Source organism: Helianthus annuus, chromosome 1 (assembly GCF_002127325.2).
Source record: "Helianthus annuus cultivar XRQ/B chromosome 1, HanXRQr2.0-SUNRISE, whole genome shotgun sequence".
NCBI lineage: Eukaryota > Viridiplantae > Streptophyta > Magnoliopsida > Asterales > Asteraceae > Helianthus > Helianthus annuus.
In genome coordinates, this window is record NC_035433.2 from 82,973,624 (window position 1) to 82,994,888 (window position 21,265).

The 21,265-nt window shown below is 36.5% G+C and overlaps 1 protein-coding gene across 1 annotated transcript; it reads right to left on the reverse strand.

Annotated features, from left to right (window-relative positions):
• Positions 1 to 66: 66 nt before the first annotated feature.
• LOC110920375 (heat shock 70 kDa protein 18) lies at positions 67 to 21,085 on the reverse strand. Its single transcript, XM_022164586.2, has 4 exons — positions 20,866 to 21,085; positions 19,400 to 20,427; positions 1,973 to 2,183; positions 67 to 1,424 (listed from the first exon to the last, which is right to left on the reverse strand). Exons 1-4 carry the CDS (start codon positions 21,083 to 21,085, stop codon positions 67 to 69), a joined length of 2,817 nt encoding a protein of 938 aa, XP_022020278.2.
• Between the last annotated feature and the right edge of the window lie 180 nt (positions 21,086 to 21,265).

Here is a 21,265-nt window from a genome sequence, read left to right on the forward strand (position 1 = left end):
TTTATCATTTTACATTTTCGCTGATAGGAAATACCAAGCAAAAGAAACACCGGTCATGGTTGTTTATCATTTCTTAATCTTTTTCACCACCTCCTTGGCAATTGTGATACTTCGTTTATGACCGGTGGATATTACCTCGGCTGAAACATTGAGAATTCCATTAGCATCAATGTTAAAGAAAACTTTGAACTTTTGTTTACCTATAGGGGCTGGTGGAACTTCGCGAAGAGTAAACGTGCCAAGAAATATGTTCTCTTTGACATACTTGCCCTCGCCCTGATATACATCAAATCTTGCAGCTACTTGGTTGTCCACAGCAGTAGCATAAACCCTCTCCTTGATGGTGGGTATTGGTGTGTTCCTAGGTATCACAACACCCATTTCCCCTACGAGACCAACATGGATGCCAAGAGAAAGAGGTGTCACATCTAATAGCACAAAATCCTTCACCTTTTTGTTTCCATAACCACTTAAGTTTGCAGCCAACACTGCAGCACCGTAAGCGATAGCTTCATCCGCATTAATGCTCTTGCACAGTGGTTTCCCGTCAAAAAACTCGATCAGCATTTGTTGCAACTTGGGAATCCTTGTCGACCCACCGACAATAACCACGTCATCAACATCGCTCTTTTGCATATCTCCGTCTCTCAAGCAATTTTCCACATGTTTAATGCACATGTTAAAGAAACCAGCATTAATCTCATCGAATTTTGCTCTGCTTAATTTCGTTGAGAAATCAATTCCCTCGTACAAGCAATCAATTTCAATCGGCATTTGTACTGTCGATGACAAATCCCTCTTGGCTTTTTCACAAGCGATTTTCAACCTCATCTTTGCTCTTGCATTCTCACTCACATCTTTCTTTTCTTTCTTTTTAAAGATTTCCACACAATGATCAACCATCAACTTGTCAAAAGTTTCGCCGCCCAGGTGAGTATCCCCACCCACTGCTTTAACAGTAATGGTACCCTCCTTGGCGATCTTGAGAAGAGACACATCAAAGGTTCCTCCACCCAAATCAAATATCAACACATTTTTCTCTTCAGGACAATTTATATCCGCACTCTTGTCTAGACCGTAGGCGATTGCTGCTGATGTTGGCTCATTGATCAAACGCATGACATTAAGGCCCGCTAACACACCAGCATCCATAGTTGCCTGGCGTTGCTTATCATTAAAATATGCAGGAACAGTTATGACTGCATCAGTAACTGTTGTTCCTAAGTATGCTTCAGCAGCTTCCTTCAAATTTCTTAGAATCACTGAAGAAATTTCTTCTGGTGAAAACTTCTGTTCTGATGACTCATGTTCAAATACAATAACAAGCTTCCCTTCACACCCTTCAATAACCTTGAAAGGCCGTGTATCAATGTCTTTCTGCACTATACCGTCACAGAATCTAGCTCCCATTAAACGTTTAACATCTACATGTTATTAAAAAATGCTTCAGAAATCAAAGGTCATCAAATATAAGATTGGATACAAAATTAAGGGAATGACTAAGGTTTCTTATAATGCTCCTAGAATATTGATGTTCATCAAAAATAAGAGGATACTAAATAAAGGGATTTTTTTTTTAACCAATCAAGCAAACTTTAATATCTTCACACTAAATAATGGGAATGACTATGGATTTACAAATTGCTCCTAAAATATAAAACAAAATCATCAAATATAATATTGGAAACTAAATAAATGAAATGGCTGGAATTTGAAAGTTCATCGAATATAAGATTGGATAATAAATGAATGTTCACACAAGTTCCTAATTATATTATTGTTAATAATGACTAGAATATGAAAGTTTGTGGATTATATGGTTGGATATTAAATAAAGAGAATTACAAGGGTTTTATATTGCTCCTAGAATATGAAAGTTCGTATACATTGCTCCTAAATGATGAAAGTTCACTAAAGACACTAAATGAATGAAATGACTGGAATATGAAAGTTGTTGATCAAAGAAACTTACCAAAAACAGTGTTCTTAGGGTTCCTGGTGATTTGATTTTTTGCAGCTTCACCTACTAGCATTTGAGTGCCATCCCAAGCAACACATGAAGGAGTAATTTTGTTACCTTGTTGATTAGGAATGATCTCAACACAATTGTGCTTATCAAACCAGGCTGCCACACAAGAGTATGTTGTTCCAAGATCGATTCCAATTGCAGTTCCTTCAACTCTCTTACCCATCTTCAAACAAGTAAAAGGTGCACAGTGCACAAAGCATATGATGGATGTGTCGATTCTGGCAGAGAAATGATCAAAGTGTATATGTATATGAAAGTGAATAGTGAAATGAAGATCTCTTCAACTATCAAATCTATTGACTATTGGACGTCCTGATAAACAAAAAAAGCTACTCAAAACTGTTATTACGGAAAATGCAATAAAACGTCGGTTTACACAATAAGTTAAAGAGTTTTTTTCTTGAAAATAAATTAAATACAAAAAAAAAAATCCTATTTTGTGTTGTTAAAATCTAATTGTGAGTTTATCTATCTCTTATACTAAAGCAAAATAATGTTGACTTTTTGACCTTGATGTGGCAATGCTCTTTGGCCAGAGAATTATTTTTTTGGGCGGCATTTTCCTTTCTCTCCTTTCTTATTCAATTTCACAAGCGCCTAATTCTCAATCAATAGTCGTTTCCCTCATTCTCTCTTCTTTCCAAAATCACTTCAAAGAAACCCTAAAACCATTTGTCTGCGGTTCAAGCAACAAGGTCAGTTTTCTTTTTTCTTTTGTCTTTTGGTTTACATGATTCTCCTATCTTAATGCTTTCATTATATTTAATTCTGTAGAAGAGAGACAAGAGAGAGATGGATCAGATGAGAGATGCAGACGAGAGATGGTCATCTTCTCTGACGACTGGTGTCAGCGATAGGGCTTTCTTAGTAGCCAGCGACGGCGGTGGTTCCAAAGTGGTTGTTGTTGTTGTCATCGGTGGTCAGCAAAGGGTGAGATCTGTCTTCCAACGGCTAGGGTTCCGCCATAAATCACTGGCGGCAACGAACATTGATTATTGACATAGTCCAGTCGATACCAATTTCATGCTCTGTGACTCTGAGTTTCCAATTGAAGGTACAATTTTAGTTGGTATAGTTTTTATTTTGATTTCTGAACTTCTTGATTATCGCTTCTCTGTTGTTTATAACTGATACGTTCAATTTTTTGTGGAGATTTTGGGAGTTTGACGTGGGTGGCCTTTGACAACAGTCGCACCCGCGCGTCGTCAAAAAGAAAAGAGAGAAAGAAGGACATCGCGGCTTTGTGCTTTTTTGTGGGAGAGTGTGGCGAAGGAGGAGACCATAGTCGTTGCAAACAAACCGGTTTAGTGTTAGGTGCTGTTTGTTTTTTCTGCGGCAAAAGGTCTGCAGTCTGCGGACCATATCTGCAGGCATCTGCAGGAGAAGAGGTGGACCAAATGTCTGCAGTCTGCAAGGAGAAGAGGGTTTGTTTTTTTTCTACAAAACCTCTTCACAGTTCACACACAACACACACACTACTCTGCCTTTCTCTCTCTCTACAAACACACTCTCTCTCTAGAATCTGTCACCACCACTGCCCAAAGCACCACCACCACCGCCACCACCACCACCGCACCACCACCGCCATCAAACCTGCTAATCCATCCCACCCCCACCCCCACCCCTTTCTCCTTCAGATCTGTGAATCGAAGGCGGCTAGAGAGAGAAACAGCGAGAGAGAGAGAGAGAGAGAAACAACAGCTAGAGAGAGGAGTTCGACGGCGGTGGTGATGCTCGAAGGCGGTGGTGATGCTCGACGGCTGTGAATCGAAGTTCAGATCGAAGTTGCAGGTCTGTTTTGTTTGCGATCGATGTTGATGATGATGATGAGGGTTTTCAATTTGGGGGCGGAGCAAGGGTGGGCGGCGGAGCAGGGCTGGAGCGGCGGTTCTTGTGAAGATGGAGGTGGTGATTGTTGAAGGTGGAGGTGATGGGTGTTGGAGGTGGAGGTCTCCGATGATGATGATGGTGGTGGCTGAGATGATGGTGGTGGTGGTGGTGGAGGTGGAGGTGGTGTCGGAGGTGGTGGCTGAAGAGGGAGAAGAGGTTGCAGAGGTTAGAAGACTTGTGGACAAGTCTGCTTGGGGAAGAGCTTCTGCAGACGTTTTTGGTCTGCAGATCTTCAAGAAAACAAACAAGCTGCAGGAACCTTATGTCTGCGCGCCTCTGCGCGACGCAGACATAAGTGCTCAGAAGAGCTTCTGGAGAAAAAACAAACAGCACCTTAGTGTTTATAGATCTAACAATGGAAGACAGTTACGTTTTTCGTAATTAGTATGATAGTTTCGGTTCTTACCACTTGATATTTGTAGCTTTGATCGGCGGTAACTGGATTGTTTTGCGTGGATTTGGTTATCAACATCTCAGATCTGCAGTCTCTTGACGACGTGTACGGTGTGGAAGGTATGGTTAACTTACTTTTGCTATATGTTTATTGTATTTTTTGTAATTTTATGCAAAAAAAAGTTGTTATGTGATGTGTTTACATCCTCTTCGATTAATTTCTTGAAGAATGATTATTGGATATCTTTATTTGAATATAGTTACCCTTATTGTATATCGTTTGTCAGTTTGATGTTTACGTCTGGTTTTTGATAGTTTTTAGGTCAAATTGTGAAATAAACCGTTAGTAACGGTTCTAACTTTTGATATTTGGTTTCTGTTTGGTTTCAAGGTTTTGACTTATTAAACCTTTCATGAAAAAGATGTAAAAAACGTTGAATACTTAAGAGTCTTTATTTTACATGAACTAGAATTGGATTAATTAACTATGGTTTTGCTTCTGTATTGAACTACTCATTTTAGAGCAGATTGTAGTCACAAAAATATAGTTGGGGTTGGAAACCTACGTTGGGTCTTTTAAATTAATCTTATTTGTTTGTTAAAGATGGTTAGGGGTTATAACCTATGCTTTTTTTACATGTGGCAGATAACTATTACAAGCCAGATTTGAAAAAGGTTGTCCGTGCAAGGTTGAGTGATGTGAATAGGAATGTTAAGGTTTTAAAGTCATGTGTGAAGAAGAATAAGAATAGACAGGCTTTGAAGATCTGAGGTAGTACATGAAAGCAGGTATATCTTATATCTTTCACCATCTTTAAAATATATTTAAAAATGCAACTTTCACATGCATAATAACATTATATAAAAGTTATTCATTCTTTTAATGGTTAAAACTTTTGGCAGTTGGATAACCTCACCGTAAAGCAATTACTGGATAAAACTTTCAAAAACTATGTCTCTTGGTGTCATTATTTGCACTGTACACCAATCATTGAGTAAGTTATTATCAAGTTATAATTTTTTTTAAATATATAACCTTTTTTATTATATATTTGATTTTATTGTTTTGTATAAGATTACCGAAGGTTCCAGCTACTGCTGATAGGCTGCAGTTGCAGCTTCTCTACATTGCACTTTACCTACTTATCTGGGTGAAGCTTCAAACATCCGGTTCATGCCTTAATGCATTTGTTATATATTCCATAATGTATGTTTATAGTTTACTCTTGAATTCACATATCTTTTATTTGAAAAAATATAATGAATTGCTTTATCTATTTAAACTCTGAATCAATAAGATGGCAAATGAAATGCATGGAACTTTATTTGGAAATGTTCAACCCGTGAGTGGAGGTACTTATCAAGTAGCACCGGTGGTGAAGAAACGGTCTTATTGATGTTATTACACCTATTTACGAGGTTCTTCGTAAGGTAATATTTTTTTTTTTGCACCATAAGATCTGTTACAATTTTTATAAATTTTAATTTGTTACAGGAAGCTAGGAGGAACCAAGGTGGCAAAGTAAGCCATGGATCATGGAGAAACTATGATGATCTTAATGAATATTTCTGGTATTGCTTTCATTTATAAAATTAGCATTGTGCTACAACTGTATTGGTTTGCTTAATAATAAACCAATCTTTAATTTCCTCTCTTTCAGGTCCAACAGATGCTTCAAGTTAGGTTGGCCAATGGACCGTAAATCTGACTTTTTTATTCACTCCAGCGAGTCATCACGACATCAACATCCTACAGTATGTATAGATTTATCATTTATGCACTTTTATGTAATCTGCCAAGAGATATCAGTTGTTATGTAGGAACAAAATACAATTTGGAATTTTACAAAAAGATTCTTTCATTTCATTCTCACCTTTAGGTTCCAACATGCCAGTTTTCATGGACTACGCCAAATGATTTCGGTTGTGTTTTTTTTTTAGAATCATGTCAGGTTTTCAGATTAACTCATTGAAACAAATATGGCCCGTATATATATTCGTGTCGAAGACATCAATGCGCCTCAAATAGTGTAAACCTGAACACGGGTTGATAATATGGCTTTTGCAATAGTAATTAATGCATTTAATTAGTTTAAACTTTGTAAATATATGTGCGGGTCAACCTGTTTTGAGTCTTTTGAATTTGTATAGGGGCAAGGGGTGGCAGGTAGTTTGGTTGGCTTGGTTGATTCTCTGTGGGTGTGTAGTTTTTGTTTTATGTACTTTTTGTTTGTTCTCGCTGATTCTTTTATTTAATTTTAATTGTGGTTAAAAAATGACATCTTTAGTGATCCGTTTATTGTATACACCACCAAAATATAATCTCAAAACTAAAACTCACTTCCCCTTTCCTTTGATGGTTAATATTTATCACTCCTGGCAAAAACGAGGAAGGCAAGTTGAGTAACATACGATCTAAAATAGTTAATTTGCTCTCTAGATAATATTACTGTACCTAAAGCAATCATATACAAAGTAGCCCAAAGTTAGACCTTTGGGTCTGAGGTAGTGTATTTCTTCATTTATTGATTAGACGACTAACATAAAGGATTGACATGTTATTTTTTTTAAAGCAGGTTATTCTAAATTAGCCTCAGGGTGATTTTGGATGGGAATGAATGTGAGCCACTTTGGAGGCGGGATCCGTTTCTAATTCGGGTATCTTTTTTTATCATTTAAAAGCTATTGAATTGCTAGTTACCGTTCCCATACGATTTTTGGCATTCTTGTAGGATAAAGAATGATGACAGGATGATTCAAGCAGAGGGTGGTGTGGATGCTCTTTCTGAAGATGAACTTCGTGAAGATTGTAGAGAGCGAGGTATGCTTGGATTACTTTTAGTGGAGAAAATGCTTTAGCATGGTTTTTTTTACTTTCACACATGCAACTTTATTTGACTGTAATTAGTGGAGCAAAATAGAAATCAAATTGTTATTTAGTTTAAAGTAATTTTAGAGTAGAGTTTTGGATAGAGTTGTGTATTCAGCCTTTGAGTTGGTCTATTGACTGAAACTAGAGGTTGATTTTGGGAGGGAAGCAATATTAGCTGACCTACACTTCATTGGAGGCGGGATCCGTTTTAAAGTAGGTCAAATTCTGGATTCGGGTCACCCGTCTCTCAAATACGGACCCCTTATATTCTTATTTTCTACATTTTTATATTCACCTCTCTTTTTACAAAACCCTAAGGAAACCAGTTTCTAAAACCGGACCATTAACACCCATACCAAATTTGATCACATTTCTGTCTCTGGTCTTGTTAATTTCATGATGATATTATTTTAGTTATTCAATGTTGTGGAACTTCAGCACTTTGTTGTTTTGGAACATGTTGACCCACTCTACAAATTGTTAACTGGTCTTATGTGTATATGTTCGGCTTCTTCGGTTTGGGCTGAACAAAACCGAAATGATTATAATATATATGCATGACTGAGGATTGTACCAAATAATTGTTTGTGAGACGATCACGCTTGATTCAGGCCATAAATAGTTGGATCAAAGGAACAAGGTGAAGTTCAGGATCACGAGCCTCAAGGTGAACGAAGGAACATACTTTGTGCTTGAACTGGTAATAATAACAGTTGGATTAATTGTTTATCTTCAGGTGATCTTCAGTATACATGCAGGTGGTTAACACTTGGATCATAAGTTGATTCAGGCCATAAACAGTTGGGTCAATTGTTTATCTGCAGGTGATCCGGAGTTTGTTGTTATAGACGATGTTATTTCAGATGTTCTTACAACATTTATTAAGAAAGAAAAAAAGGTGAGACAATTGACGCAAGTGTTTGTCGGACTTTATTTTTTCTTAAAAGGTTTTGGTTTCAATTTGATTTGGTTATTTTAAGCTTTTTCATCAGCTCAAACCGAGCCTAGCTTTGATAGGTTTCTGACTCGAGCAGGAGAGGCATCCGATTAGGACCCGTTCAGACGTTTGTTTCATTTGTTGATAAAAAAAAGACAATAACATCCCGTTCAAAGAGAAAATATTCAGAAGGAAGCTCTTACAGGATAAATGTAGATAATGCATCAATTCAGTACTACAAATGCAGCAATCGGTAAGATCTAACATATTCCAACCTGTTTGTCCGGATTTACAACCCAAACAAGTTGACTGATACTCGATTCTTGCTATTCTAGAGGTTGTAACCTATGGTGAATTTAAACGGTTCTTGAAGTGGAATCGTTAATTACTCCGGCGATGGTATGCCTTTTCCAGCTCTAGAAAAGAGGCAATGAGTTTCTTTTGCATACCAGTTTATAAAGTAAGAACAACATTCTATCCTTATCCCGTTACAATTCTAATTTTAGTTTTGAGTTAGCCTATGAGAAATTTGAGATTTCATTAAAACTTGCACCGTTTAACATGATATTACACTGATAAAGAGGATCTTCGGGTATGATCGATTACTATTCGCTTTTAATCCAACTAAAGATTCTATATAAATTATTAAGAAAACATTTTTATTATTTAGTTATTTATTTCAGTCATATTATATGAAGAGACGATTGATAAGATTTGTGTTTATTTATAAAGGTAAAAAGAAACGTTGGACAAGAAAAGAGAGATGATGAATTAATTGCTGATGAAGGTTTAAGAAAGTGTTGTTATCGAGACTTTTAAGTTTTTAAAAGTTGAATTTGTCACTCTGGTTGACTCCCAAAAAGTCAACAATATATTTGTTCTTTTTATCAGGAACAAAGCAGTTAACAGGGTTGCATGAGGCGTAACAAAACGCTGCCGGGTTGGTTAACTGGTCAACAGAAAAGTGTTGGAAACTGGTGCTGCACAGGCTTAATCAAGAAATTGCAAAGCTGGCGAATCGGCCTTAAAGTGTCTACGTAGCATTAACGGGCTTAAAATGTTTGGGTTATCTAAGGTATATGGTTTTTCTATAAGTAGGAAATTGAGTAGGCTGGGTAACAAGGAATATTTTTAAGTTGACTCGAAACGCTGTTTGTCCACATTTTGTAACTTCTATATGAACACTTAGTTTCTCAAATACGATCATAAAAATTGTATTATTTGACTAATATTGTTGTTAAATAACGTTGATCCCAAGCATAGATGCTTGGAATACTGGACCACTGATAGAGATTATAGAAGTTGCTGACTTTTTTTAGGCAAGAACATAAAGTTGACTTTTGACTTCTATAGCCTTATTAGTTTTTTTACTTTCTTATTACAGAAATGGTGGTAGAGAATGAAGTTATAGGACCTTTAGCTTTTGTCTCTAGAACAAAAAATTATAGCATTATGAGACTTTTGGTTCTTTTCTTTTTCTATTTATTAAACAAAAAAAATAAGGATTTAACAAAAACAGATTTACATATGGGATACTGAGAAGTGTACATGTCAGTTTTCATTGATTGTTTGTTTTAGTCCAAGCCCATTTTAGTAATTTTCTACGTATATATATATATGCATGTAGAGACATATCTACACATGCATGAATGCATGAGTTATGTATATTGCTTTGGTATGGTCTGTATAATCTAAATAGGATGTCATGGGTTCATTTATGTGACCCAAGATGGAATAATAGACCATCTAGAAGGTTGACCCGTTTATATAAAGAGCGATTAACGCATAATTTGACTATTTAAATGAAAAGTATTAAAGTTAAAGTATATAGGATGGATATGGAGGCTTAGGATATACACATAATTTATTTCTATCATTTTGTTTGGGTCAATTATATGTAGCTTTATCAAGGGTTAAAACACGAGATGGAGACAAGCTATTAATACTTGACAACGACGGCAAACCTACGAATAAACAACTAATGTTGTTTATAAAGAGATCTTCAATGAGTTGAGATTTTTTTATATTCATGTATTTCAATTATTTGGTGTAATTTCTATCGTTTCCGTCAATATTTCAGCGTATATATAATTAAAATATTTACGTCAACAATGTTAAAATAGTTATTTTTCTTATTAGCCACCCGTGTAACACACAGGTACTTAGACTAGTTTTATTATATTACGGGACAATTGCATATTTCTCCTTAAAAAACTCCTAATTGCATATTTATCCAACTAAAAGTTAAAATTGCATATATCCCCTTCTTTAACTATTAAAATTGCAAATTTACCTATTTTGATTTATTTCATTAAAAATAAGTTATATAATGACTTTTTTACCTTTATTTTTTACTAGGGCGGTAAATGAACCGAACAAACACGAACAAGGCCTTGTTCGTGTTCGTTCGTTAAGGAAATAAATGTGTTCACGAACGGTTCATGAACACTTACCGAACGAGATTTTATGTTCGTGTTCGTTCATTAAGGAAATGGGTGTGTTCACGAACACAAATAAATTTGATGAATGCGAAGAAGGATAAAGGTGGATGGCCCAGAGAGCAGCACTAGAACTTGAATTCCTTATTGTGGAACGGAGGTCGATCGTATTTGTCGATGTAAATAATAAGAAATGAAAGGGAAATGATGCATAAACAGGGTGAAATAGGGTTTTCTAGTTTAATAGGGTAATAAAATATATATAAGTTTAATTATATAAAAGTAAAGATAAAATATATGAAAGTACAAAAATCTTTGATTAAAACACAAACATGCGAACACAAACAAACGCAAAAGAACAAATATTCACGAAGACGTTCACGAACACCTTACCGAACGTTCACGAACACAATTGAACGAACGAGACATTTGTTCATGTTCATTCATTTAACTAATCGAACGAAATTCCTTGTTCGTGTTCGTTCGTTTATTAAACGAACGAACATAAACGAACTTCCCGCCGAACGGTTTACGAACTGTTCGCTGAACGTTCGGTTCGTTTACAGCCCTATTTTTTACTGAAATTTTAAAAAGTTACATATTTATTCATTTTTATTATGGCTTTTTCATAATTCTTTTTGTTTTTATTTTTTTACGTTTTGCCTTTTTTTTTTTTTTTTTGAACGGTAAATTTGGATCATTAACGGATCACTGGAGTATCATCGTGCCACCAGAGAAACCACCCGATCATATCCATCTCCAGTAGGTATAATGTCACACCAATTCAGGAGGAAATCCAATAAACATGGGAAAACCTCCCTTGTGGGAATCGAACACAGGACCTATTGGTCCGAAAGCCTTATCTCACCACCAAGATGTCAATAGGCTATAAAGCCACGGGTTTTTTTTTTTTACGTTTTGTTGGATGTTAAAAATAATAATAATAATAATAATAATAATAATAATAATAATAATAATAATAATAATAATAATAATAATAAGCTTCCTAGCTAGCTAGAATAATAGGTAATGATTATACAGAGCTGATTGAGACATTTGGGCTGCGGGTCATCACTTCATCTTGGATTCATATTTTTGAGATCTAACTTGAAATAGATTTTTTTTTTTTTTTCAACGCCATCTAACTTGAAATAGTAATTTTCTAACTTTATCTAGTTACTCATAAAATACTTGTAATTTAATTATACAGGACTCTCTTTTAAGTTTTTAGCAGTTTCAATGAAAAGTACTAATAATTTAATTAAAAGTAATAAACTATTAAGATAAGAAGTAAAACGATAAACATAAACGTAAGAAACTGTTACAATTTTCAAAGAATTTTCATGTTTGGTTGACATTAGAAATTATATTGGTGGGTTTACCACGCGTTGTAGCAGGATTCAAAAACGGGTTGTAATATTGTAATAATGTACAAACCGCAAAAATATTGATTTAATAGTACAAACATTGTGTTACAAATAAGCCGCTCGAGAACCATTAGGTATTATTTTATTCGGTGTATAGAGTCTTGATCAATTTGAAAAAGATCGCTACTTTTGCACCCGCTTACGCTACCTGTTGACTAAGTTGACTTAAAGGGATCAATGCTTATACAAACGGGGTTCTCATTCAAGTCGAGGTTTTTGTTTACAAACACAAGTACCAAACTAACAGCTGATACCATCTTCTGATATTTTAGTTTTCAAAAAAATGCACTGTATTCTAGTTTCCAAGTGTTATGAAATTTAGTTTGCAGTTAGCTTGATTGCAAATATAATAAACTATCAACGTTTCTTTAAACTTAAAATTTGTCACAATGTCTAGTAAGAATTGAGAAGTCATTACTCATTAACATTTTTTTCAGAAAACATCGCTTATGAATTAAGTGCTATTAAAAGTGAGAATGTATTTTTTTCAGACAATGATGACTTAAGTACTATTAAAAGTGATAATGTATTTTTTTTTAGGTGTTGTTAAATACATCCATAAGTCAACCTTTTTCTTAAATAGTAAATCAAAAGACCCATATAAGCTCTGTTACTAAGAGTAGTCAAACAAATTGTCTTAAACAAATAAATAGCTCGTTAACCCCACCCTACCCCACCCCATCTATGCCCACGTCATTTACATTTTTTTTTAATTTTGAAAAGGGTCATGCTAATTCCACAAGCAGAAAATAATTTTCACATCCCTAAGCGCCGCGCTATGGCCAAAGTGGGGCGCTTAGGTCGACAAAAGGTGATACGAGGTTTGACTGACTGACTGACATTGCAGAGACATAAAGGTGATACGAGGTTGCAGGTGTCTCGTGAACCCTAAGCGCCGCGCTATGGCCAAAGCGCGGCGCTTCGACCCCAAATGTTCACTTTAAAAACCTGCTCAGACTCAACATTCATCATTCGGTGATTTTGTTGTTTGTCGATTTTCTTTGCTCTATTAGTTACATGTCTCGAAAAAACGATGTCGTGGTTAAGCAACTATCTTTTCGGTTAATATTCTGACGAGTCAGTTGTTCCTGATTCTTACGAGGGGACCGCTATTTCTGACTCGTATGAGAAACCGGTTTCGTCCAACTTGAGGGAGGCAGAGGTTGTATCTGGCATTCGTTATCGTGATAACACGGTGAAGCTGGATTTGAATACCCCTGTGGAGGACCCTTACGCACAACAAGGTTATTCGAATTTCGGTTATGGTGGCGAGTATAGCATACATGTTGATAATTGTTTTGATTGGGGCGGTTCAGATCCGGCTGGGTTCATGTTCTTCAAAATGAAGAACCAAAGCGTCGCGCGGAGGCCAAAGCGGGGCGCTTTGGTTCATGTTTATTTTATTTTTTTTATTTATTATTTGTTTAATTATTATTATTTGTTTAATATTATTTGTTTATTATTATTTGTTTAATATTATTATTTGTTTAATATTATTTGTTTATTTAATATTATTATTTGTTTGTTTAATATTATTATTTGTTTATTTGATATTATTATTTGTTTATTATTTAAATTGTTTAATAATATTATTTGTGTATTGTTTTATATTTAACTAGAATTACGACCCGCCGCAATGCGGCGGGGATTCTTTAGTTATAACTAAATCGATTTAGGATAAGCACGTTATGTTGAACCCGTCAAACGGGAAAAAAGTAGATGATGTGAAAATGTTCACCCACACACGCACATTGTGTCTTGTTAACTCGCAAAATTTAGAACGAAACGTAAAAACGCTAAACCAAAGACACATAGTGCGATGTGTTAAGTCACAAAATTTAGAACGAAGCAGATAGCGAAAAAATTTTGGGAAAATAAAAACTATAAAGGACCAAAGTTGAAAGTAAAAAAAAGTTGTGGTGATAGATTGCAAAAGATAAAAAGTTTTGTGTTAAAAGTAAAAAAAACAAATAGTTTTGGGTTAAAAGTAATTTATGAAATAATTTTAGGTGAAAATTAAAAAAACCAATTTTTTTTTAAAAACCTCCAACGCCAAGGTTACAACAACCATATGTATAATCATTTTTTCTTTGAAAAACCTTCAAAGTCAAGATTACAACACATAAATAAAAAAAATCAAAGTGGTTAAATCGCAAAAGATGGAAACTTTTGAATTAGAAGTAAAAAATCAAATTAATCAAAGGGGTTAACTTACCAAAAATTAAAACTTTAAAGTTAAATTGTCAAAGATTAAAACTTTAGTGTTAAAAAGAAAACAAAGATTAAAAATTTTAAACTTAAATTGTCAAATATTAAAACTTTAGGGTAAATTGTCAAAGATTAAAACTTTAGGGTTAAAAGAAAACAAAAATTAGAAGTTTAAACTTAAATTGTCAAACATTAAAACTTTTGGGTTAAAAAGAAAATTTTCCTTTTTTTTTTTTTTTTGAAAAACTCTCAAAGCATAACTTACAACACATACATGCACATATAACTTGCTTCTTTATATAGTGTTTAATATTATTTGTTTATTATTTAAATTGTTTAAATAATATTATTTATTTATTATATTTTCAACGTGCAGGGATGGATTACTCCGATGACGAGATTGAGCATATGGAGGCTGAGGGAGAGGTGGGGGACGAGGGAGAGCCGGCATGTCCGTACCTGCAGTTTTCGCAGGGGTCACGGGCGAGGGGGAGATGCGCTAGGTTGCGCACCATAGAGATTGGGGAGCATGTAGGGATAGACTGGGAGCTGTTGGATACCATGGGAGAGGTCGCGTGGGCGTGTGATATAGTTGGACTAGATACTCCTTGGTCGCGCCTATTATATACGCAGGCGGTTAGGATGATGGACATGCAGACGCTTATCAGTTTCTGGAGGGCCATTTCCAGGGTTCCCTTTGGGAAATCCTGGCAAAAGGCCACCACCATTAGAGACCCCTTGTACCGATACCTGCACCATGTTATCGCGTCAACTATCCTGCCGCGGGGTTCTAGCAAGGAGAAGGTCAACCTCAGTGACCTTTTCTTTCTATACTGCCTACTTCGCCGCCAGCCCTGCGATCTAGCAGCCTGCCTGGCAGATTACTTTGCCACAGCATACCACCGGGTTGGGCCGCGCGTCAGTATGTAGCATGCAGATCACCCGTACCTTTGATGTTGGTCTGAGGTTCAAGGGTCGTGACGGGCTGATTTGGCAGCCGGAGGTGTTGCCGGAGGTCATCCCGGTTGTTATTGAGGTGAGTCCTGGAGTGTTAGCCCCTCCTCATGTTCAGGAGGCCGCTCGGCAGGCTCAGCTACAGGCTCTGGGCCTCGATCAGCCTCAGGACGAGCCTCAGGCTCAGGCTCAGCTTGTATTCGAGGAACCGGCTCAGGAGGAGCAGGTCGAGGAGATCCCGATACCACCAGTTCAGCCAGCTCCTGAGCCGCCACAGTACCCGCAGCACGCTTACGCTGAGCTGCCTCCGGCAGCGCGTGAGGTGGCTCGGGACTTCGACCGGCGCCTCAGACGTCAGGGCGCACGCATTGACTGGATCGTCGAGACGCTCGTTGATCTGCGAGAGCTCGCTGGGTTGCCTCCACTTCCCCTCCTACCGTCCCCACCGCACGAGGATTAGTACCTTACTTTGTTTGTTTAGTGTTTTGTTATGTATTATGTACTCAGTTGTACCTTTTTGTTTTGTATTGTATGTACAAACTGATATACATATATATATTGCAGTTAATCTTCTATTTACATCACGTTGGTTTTGGATTGTTTACGTTTAATTCTTATGGCTTTCTGTACATTTTATTTAACGTGTTCGTTTAATTTAACAAAATAAACAACGTTAAGAACTTATATTATATACATTCTATATAAATAATGACGTAATAACGTAATTATAAAACAACTATGAATTATATGTAATAAAACTCAAATAAAAATTTTTCCTCCAAAAATCCCTACCAAACTAATCTAACCAAAAATCCCTACTAAACTAACCCACATCCTATCTGTTTAAAAAAAACATCCAAAGCGCCCCGCTTTGGCCATAGCGCGGCGCTTTGGATGTGCAAAAAGATAAAAGGCGTGTGCGAATAGACCCACCCTTTTGAAAATCAAAATTTTGTTTTTAACAGTCTACTTTACATATTATGTTTATCTATGTTGACGTCAAGTCATCATGCCCCTTATGCCCTGGACGACAAGCGCCCCGATTTGGCCATAGCGCGGCGCTTTGGATGTGCAAAAAGACAAAAGGCGTGTGCGAATAGACCCACCCTTTTGAAAATCAAAATTTTGTTTTTAACAGTCTACTTTACATACTATGTTTATCTATGTTATTTTTTAAGGAGAAGTCAGTCCTTGTCTGTTGACTAAGACCAAAGCGCTCCGCTTTGGTCATAGCGCGGCGCTTTAAATGTGAAAAAAACAAAAGACGTGTACGAATAGACCCACCCTTTTGAAAATCAAAATTTTGGTTTTAACAGTCTACTTTACATATTATGTTTATCTATGTTATTTTTTAAGGTTTTTAAATGAATTTTGGATAAATAATTATAATTATTCCCCTTGTCTAGGGCCTCACTGATTGCGTGATGTTGACTTTTCACTGTCACATGTTATGGGATGGTACTACATTTACAGCAAATAGTACAACACATTGCAGCACATACGTAGCATGTAATGCGTGAACCCAATATATTTTCTAAAGGGTGATTACACCTCAATTTTTCACTACTCAAGTACAAAAAATAACTCAATGCAACAAGTTTTTTACAACTAGATCTTTAAAAATAAGTTTTTTTTCAACCAGATCTATAAAAATAACAAGCTTTTTACCGGAGTTCTTTCTTGTCTTTTCGCCGGAACCGTCTTAGTTTGCCGGAGTTTCTCTCTTTGATATGGCGGATGATGGCTGGTTTCTCCGATGAAGTCGCCGGAAAATTGAAACAACTCGGTAATGATGGCTGGTTTCTCCGGTGACTTGTGTTTCTTTGGATCGTCGTGAAAGTGGTTTTGTCGATCTAGGTGATTAATTGTTTTAATGTTTGCACGTTTACTTTTTTATTAGATGAACTTTTATTTATTTATGATGAATTTTTTTCATTTTCGTGTTTATAATAAAGTGTCTTGATTATTTATTTATTAATATTGATATTAATACTAATAATAGTATAAGAAAATATAAAAAAGTAACAAAAGTATTATAAAATAAAATAAGATAAAAAAACATAATTATTATTTTTGACTTTATAATAAAACATAATTATTACTTTTAAGTTTATAATAAAATAATATAATAAAGTAGTTAATCATTACTAAATCATTACTAACTTTGACTTTTGGGTATATTAATCTTTATCTTGGGTATATTTATCACACCCTTTTTTTTTTCATAGACATAGTATGAATCTACTTGGATGTTTGAAGCTAAAGCCTAAAGCCTCAAGTATCAATTGATCACGTTTCCGTGCATCACAAACTCAACTTCAGTAACCAAAATTCATATGTCAACATCAAAAATAGGTACTGGCTTGATTGGTAAAGTATTGTTTTTGACACCCCAATTTATAAGACTAGAGGGTATGGAGGCTGGCTGAGGCCCGGCTTGCCCCGACGCCGGTCCCTCACACCGTCCTCTCTGGGCTCGGCTCAGCAGATTCGGCTCCCACAAGACGGAGAGGACGGGCCTAAATTTAAAATATATAGCCGTTGGTAACGGCTAGTTCAATAAAAAAAATCCCGCTTTTCTATAAAACACACTTATTTTATACCATTTTCTCCCCACTTTCAACCCAAAACACTCTCTTTTTTATACCATTTTCTCCCCACTTTTATAAAAAAAATTATCTTCTCATCCACAATGCCATCTAATTCTTGGTGGTTCTCGTCTTCGGAGGAGGAAGAGGAGATGTTTTTCGCAAACGTGTGCTAAGGGCGGTGCAGATTCTTATTGAGGAGGAAAAGGAAGAGGAAAACGTCTCCTCTGAAAGCGTTATTACCAGACGAATACGGATTAACAGAGACCGCTAAGGTTTATCATTAATAAATTTTATTATCCTTATTATTTCCTCGTATTTATATATTTTTTACGACATGAGCGCACGAGAAATTGGTGAACGATTATTTTTCGGATGCACCCCTTTACAATGCCGAGATTTTCAGACGCAGGTTCCGAATGAGTCGCCGGTTATTCACACGGATTGCTGATGATTTGGCGGGGCTAGACCCGTTTTTCACGCAACGACCCGATGCTCGAAATTATGAAGGGTTCACCACGTTACAAAAGTGTATTGCGGCCATTCGCCAACTGGCGTACGGGACAGTGGTCGACGCTTTGGACGAGTACTTACAGATGTCAGCAAGAACTACGCGGGAATGTTTGTATCGGTTTTGCCATAATGTTGTGAAACTGTATAGCAAAAAATATTTGCGGAAACCAAATGCGTATGATGTTCAACAGTTGTACCAAGCTCATGAAGCACGACACAGGTTTCCGGGAATGATCGGTAGCATTGATTGTATGCATTGGGCGTGGCAGAACTGCCCGGATGCGTGGCGAGGCCAATATACGCGAGGTGATCACGACCATCCAACCTTAATACTTGAGGCAGTGGCGTCACAAGATTTGTGGATCTGGCTTTCTTTCATTGGTCTCCCTGGTTCACTCAACAACCTCAACGTGCTATACCAATCGGCGATCTTTAGCGATGTCGTTAATGGAACCGGTCTGGACACACGTTTTACAGTTTCTGGGGTTGAGTATAGACGCGGGTATTATCTTGCTGACGGAATATATTCGTCTTGGTCTACAATTGTCAAGACTATTCCATATCCCGAGGATGAAAAAAGGAAAAAATTCGCTAAGCGTCAAGAAGCTGCAAGAAAAGACATCGAACGTGCTTTTGGTGTTTTACAAAAAAAATGGGCCATCCTTGAACAACCGGCACGTGCGTTCACACCGAAAAGGTTGCACCTTTGTATGTACGCTTGCATTTTGCTCCATAACATGATTATTGAAGACGAAGGTCGGGCGATTTGTGAGTATGATGAGAATGCATCTATGAATTCATGATCTGATTTTGTTTATCATTTCTTAATCTTTTTCACCACCTCCTTAGCAATTGTGATACTTCGTTTATGACCAGTGGATATCACCTCAGCTGAAACATTGAGAATTCCATTAGCATCAATGTTAAAGCAAACCTTGAACTTTTGTTCACCTTTACGGGCTGGTGGAACTTCACTAAGAGTAAACGTGCCAAGAAATATGTTCTCTTTGACATACTTGCCCTCGCCCTGATATACATCAAATCTTGCATCTACTTGGTTGTCCGAATATGTTACACAAACCTTCTCCTTGATGGTGGGTATTGGTGTGTTCCTAGGGATCACAACACCCATTTCCCTTGCATGATCAACACTGATGCCAAGAGAAAGAGGGGTCACATCTAATAGCACAAAATCCTTCACCTTTTTGTTTCCATAACCACTTAAGTTTGCAGCCAACACTACAGCACCGTAAGCGACAGCTTTATCCGCATTAATGCTCTTGCAAAGTGGTTTTCCATCAAAAAACTCGGTTAGCATTTGTTGCAACTTGGGAATCCTTGTCGACCCACCGACAATAACCACGTCATCAACATCGCTCTTTTGCATATCTCCGTCTCTCAAACAATTTTCCACATGTTTAATGCACATGTTAAAGAAACCAGCATTAATCTCATCGAATTTTGCTCTGCTTAATTTCGTTGAGAAATCAATTCCCTCGTACAAGCAATCAATTTCAATCGGCATTTGTACTGTGGATGACAAATCCCTCTTGGCTTTTTCACAAGCGATTTTCAACCTCATCTTTGCTCTTGCATTCTTACTCACATCTTTCTTTTCTTTCTTTTTATAGATTTCAACACAAAGATCAACCATCAACTTGTCAAAAGTTTCGCCGCCCAGGTGAGTATCCCCACCCACTGCTTTAACGGTAATGGTACATTCCTTGGCGATCTTGAGAAGGGATACATCAAAGGTTCCTCCACCCAAATCAAATATCAACACATTTTTCTCTTCAGGACAAATTATATCAGCACTCTTGTCTAGACCGTAGGCGATTGCTGCTGATGTTGGCTCATTGATCAAACGCATGACCTTAAGGCCCGCTAACACACTAGCATCCATAGTTGCTTGGCGTTGCTTATCATTAAAATATGCAGGAACAGTTATGACTGCATCAGTAACTGTTGTTCCTAAGTATGCTTCAGCGGCTTCCTTCAAATTTCTTAGAATCATTGAAGAAATTTCTTCTGGTGAAAACTTCTTCTGTTCTGATGACTCATGTTCAAATACAATAACAGGCTTCCCTTCACACCCTTCAATCACCTTGAAAGGCCTTGTATCAATGTCTTTTTGCACTATACCATCACAGAATCGAGCTCCCATTAAACGTTTAACATCTGCATGTTATTAAAAAAATGCTTCAGAAATCAAAGGTCGTCAAATATAAGATTGGATACAAAATTAAGGGAATGACTAAGGTTTCTTAGATTGCACCTAGAATATTGTTCATCAAAAATAAGAGGATAATAAGTAAAGGGAATGACTATGGATTTACGTATATTGCTCCTAAAATAAAATAAAATTAAATCGAATATTGGAAACTAAATAAATGAAATGGCAGGAATATGAAAGTTTATCCAATATAAGATTGGATAATAAATGAATGAAATGGCTACAATATGAAAGTTTATCGAATATATAGTTGGATATTAAATAAAGAGAATTACAAGGGTTTTATATATTGCTCCTAGAATATGGAAGTTCATCAAGTATAAGATTGGACACTCAATGAATGAATGACTGGAATATGAAAGTTGTTGATCAAAGAAACTTACCAAAAACAGTGTTCTTAGGGTTCCTGGTGATTTGATTTTTTGCAGCATCACCTACTAGCATTTGAATGTCATCCCAAGCAACACATGAAGGAGTAATTTTGTTACCTTGTTGATTAGGAATGATCTCAACACGATTGTGCTTATCAAACCAGGCTGCCACACAAGAGTATGTTGTTCCAAGATCAATTCCAATTGCAGTTCCTTCAACTCTCTTACTCATCTTCAAACAAGTAAAAAGCTATATGATGGATGTGTCGACTCTCGCAGAGAAATAAATGATCAAAGTGTATTACGGAAAATGCAATAAAACGTCGATTTACACAATAGCTATGAAAGTGAATAGTGAAATGAAGATCTCGTCAACTATCAAATCTATTGACTATTGGACGTCATGATAAAC